Below are 4,059 nucleotides of genomic sequence, written 5' to 3'. Positions count from 1 at the left end.
TGATGACTAAGTGTATATCTAACTATAAATTTAATTGATAATGTTAATAGAAAAAAAAAACAACATTAAATATTTTTGAGGAATTTCAATCCTGAAGTTGTAAGAAGGGGATTCACAGGATCTAGTCTATGTGGTTGGAGAAATCAGCAGAGACAGATGGTGCATCGTCCAACATCTGAATCCCTAACCGGTTTAGTACAATTCTGCCGTGTCTGAATGTTCAGACATGTTCATAAATGAGTGAAAGAAACCTGGTGCATTGGATTTGTGAGCTGGTCATCTGAAATGGTTCCTTCAGTTGGCTGGCTTTTTAACAACCTCATTAAACATTGTAACATTTTGGTGGTTTATTATTTATTATTGGGCTGCCTATGCACTGCATGTGCTGTAGCACTGTTTGATATTCATTTGTCACCTCCTTATGTTTAATGTAGGTTTTAGGGATTCTTATATCATTCTAGTACCAAGCCTTGAAAGATGTCATTGTAAGCCTTAAACATGTAGTTCACAGTGTCTCACACAAACACAGTCATGTTTTTAAAGTCAACTTCAAATGCCATATGCCGTTCATGGAATTTAGATCCACTGCATCTGCTAGAATAACTCTCAAATAAGCCATTATTAATTGTTCTTGCAAAACAACCACACATGCAAAACATAATGATCTTTCGCATCTGTTGATTTGTCAGGGACCAGGCCCGGAGCTATGGGGGTGCTTAGGGGTGCACTGCACTCCCAGGTGCACCTCAGTGCACCCCCTGTTTTCTTATATCTCCTATGTCTACATAGTATTTGCCTTTTTTTGCACCCCTGTGGATTGCAATTGCACCCCTCTGTATTTTCCCCTGGCACATAGCCTGTCAGGGACTACAGATACACTGCTAGGTGTTCAGATCAGTTCAATGATCTTGCTTTCATGCAAGTCAGCAGGCCACAGCAGGTACATTTTGGCTGATGGCTTTGCCTCGCTGTTTGTTATGTGCTTATTTGGAAATCCATGTAATTGTGGCTAATGCACTTTCTCAAGGAGAGTATTTACACAGACAAAAAAGCAGTGTCAAATCATGGATGAGATCTTCCTTTTCCCCCTGTTTTTTTTTCTTTCAAGGGTGCCTCCTTGTCCAAATCTTCGACTTTTGTGTCTTTGCAATTTTGCATGCCAGTCTATTATCTTCTGTGCATACTTTAATTATATGTTAACAGTTGTGCAAAATGAGTTGCACACTCTTCCTCATAGAAATGCTTCTTTTTGTTGCTTGTGCATCCTTGTTTCACCTTCTCCTACCTTACGCATAACTGTATAATTTTTTAGCACCAAATAACTCCTAATTGCCATAATTAAACATTTGTCTGTGCTGTTTGCAGAAGTTGGAGGGACCCCAAGAGGAAAATGATTGAAACACATGTGTAAAGTCCCTCAGGTTCTGTGGTTAAGCAAAACAATTGCATATAGTGATAACACTGGGACAGAATCATTCATTGACTAATCACATTTAAAAAAAATCACAATTTAAGAATCAATCAGTTCACTTATTCACTTATGAAAATCAATATGGGCTCAATTACAAAATGCAATATGGTACTCAATGGAGCAGTGACAAATAATTAATGAAAAAACTCTTATATGCATTGTTAATAAAGAGAAAAATCCATTTTACTCCTTCATCTGTAACTCCACTTTTAAGCATCATCTACTCATGATAAGCAGATTGTCCAGAATGGATGTGGCTCTTAGAAGTAGAAAGCAGTATGTAAAATTCTGAAACTGTCACTAAGATAAAGATTGTAATCATAATTTTCTACACAATGCCAATGTTATGGTACTGGAACAGTTTTTTTTTCCCAAACTGAAATTTCCTCTCCTAATTACCCCATAATGTAATGAATCCTTTAGGGGAAATACTCGCTGAGACAATCTTAAAAATAGAACACTATAGCCCAATGCCTGAGGACATGCAAGGTATAAAGCTGTGCTGCCCGTCATCATATTCATACAACAGTGACAAGAAGAACCCAGCTACGGTAAGGTTCTACTACAAAGTACAATTCTCGAGGTATCCGCTAATTAATGGAATTTTCACAAATCTGAGAGGAATGAGAGGATCTATACATGCAATATCAGGAGGTATAAAGAAAAATACTTTGCCATATCCACTCAATTATATATATTTTAACAGGAAAGGTTTACCTTTCATGTGCATGAAAATATATATATTATCAGCAACTATCAGCAAGCTATTATTATATTATTAATTCTCAAACACTGAAAATAAAATAGCATAGTGAAGAAAAAAATATTATATATAATATATTATATAATAATATAATTATATATAATATTTATTAATGTGACCACAGTATTCAAAAACTTTTCATGAAAAGATAAATGTATACATCTATGATTACTGTATGTAAATAATGTTTCACGTTGTTTCATGGCTTGATTCCTGCAGGAATAAACACGGTCACAATGAACTCCTCTCTGAACATTACTTTGATATTCACTGCGTATGGATCACCACAATCTCTCAATTACTTATTTTTCACTTTTACTCTTTTGGTGTATCTTACCTCAGTTTTTGCAAACAGTTTCCTGATGCTGGTTATTTATGTAGAATCTAGTCTCCACAAGCCCATGTACATATTTTTGTTCAACTTGGCAATAAATGGGCTGATTGGAAGTTCTACGGTCTGGCCAAAAATCATGGATAATCTTCTCTCAGATACTCAGGAAAGCTCCCTTGAGGATTGTCTGATTCAAGTGTTTTGGACTAATTTCTATGGAGGTTCTGCATACTCAATTTTAACAGTGATGGCTTATGACAGGTATGTCTCCATTTGCAAGCCTTTGCAATACCATAGCATCATGACTCCCACTAAAGTGAAGCAACTGCTTACCGTTGCGTACATCTTTCCTGTCCTCTGTCTATCCATTCAAGTATATCTAACTTCAAGACTGCCATTGTGTAGTTATACCATTCACAAGCTGTTCTGTGATAACCTGGCAGTTGTTAATCTATCCTGTATAAAAAGTAATCTGGTTAATCTGTATGGTTTATGTATTATTGTAGCTCTGATGGTTTTCCCTGTTTGTGTAGTACTGCTTTCTTATGTCAGAATACTTCTTGTGAGCTTGAAAACTTCAAAGGAAGCCCAAAAAAAAGCCCTGAGTACATGTACTCCTCACTTAATCACTTTCATCAATTTCTCCCTGGCCTCTCTCTTCTCCGTCATTTATAATAGATTCAGCCTGTATCTGCCTAGCGAGATTAATGTATTCATGTCAGTGCACTTTGTCTTGGTTCCTCCTCTGTTACATCCAATTATTTATGGAATCAGAACTCAGGAGATCAGGAAATGTATTGTGAAAATGATAAGAAAAAGGAGAGTTTTTGGAGGATCATTAGATTTTTTTACATTTCGGAGCCTGGCATTAGGTAACATGCATTAAATGATGTTAACAGACGCTGTTAAACACTTTTTGATGAAACACAACATTAAATTAAACAAAGGGAATTTGGTATATGTAAATGCTTCACAACTAAATACACATATTGAAAACTATATTTTGAGTTAGTTTTTTTTTTTTGCTTTTCAGTATAATTATACAGCATCTTTGTGTATTATTGAAATTTGATAATAACCTGTTTTAACAGCAGGACTGATTTTTCATTCATTTGTTTTAAAATCAGGAATAATTATAGCATAATGTCAGCCTTTTTATATTGAAGAATTCTGAGATTTAACTACACAAACTAGCAGTATTAGTGATTACAGAGCGGGGAACAGATCCAAGGAAATGTAAGTGTGTCAAATAATCCATAATGAAAGTTTTGTAAATAAAAGTGTTCTTACAGTATACTGGTGTCCTCATTTATGCTCATGCATACATATCATGACATTCAGCATTAATTTCCAGTTCTGTGTCCTTTTTACATCATCAATAGAGCCATTATGATGATGAAGTCACTTTAGGATAATTGGTATGGTCATAATAAAAGTCATTTTAAGCAACCCAAGTGCCATTAGACACAGACAACATGCATAGGCCTAAGCTCC

The 4,059-nt window shown here is 35.4% G+C and overlaps 1 protein-coding gene across 1 annotated transcript; it reads left to right on the top strand.

The window, feature by feature from the left end:
- The first annotated feature begins 2,470 nt into the window (after positions 1-2,470).
- On the top strand, positions 2,471-3,451 carry LOC118783723 (olfactory receptor 52E1-like). The gene has a single exon (XM_036537674.1). The coding sequence runs from the start codon at positions 2,471-2,473 to the stop codon at positions 3,449-3,451; it is 981 nt and encodes a 326-aa protein (XP_036393567.1).
- The last annotated feature ends 608 nt before the right edge of the window (positions 3,452-4,059 follow it).

The sequence above is a fragment of the Megalops cyprinoides genome, chromosome 9, assembly GCF_013368585.1.
Source record: "Megalops cyprinoides isolate fMegCyp1 chromosome 9, fMegCyp1.pri, whole genome shotgun sequence".
Classification (NCBI taxonomy): domain Eukaryota; kingdom Metazoa; phylum Chordata; class Actinopteri; order Elopiformes; family Megalopidae; genus Megalops; species Megalops cyprinoides.
The sequence above is the reverse complement of the archived record's forward strand: the minus strand, read 5'-3'. Positions and strand labels throughout refer to the sequence as shown.

Coding starts and splice junctions, on each gene's coding strand:
- LOC118783723 (XM_036537674.1), top strand. CDS start 2,471: ATGAACTCCTCTCTGAACATTACTTTGATATTCACTGCGTATGGATCA.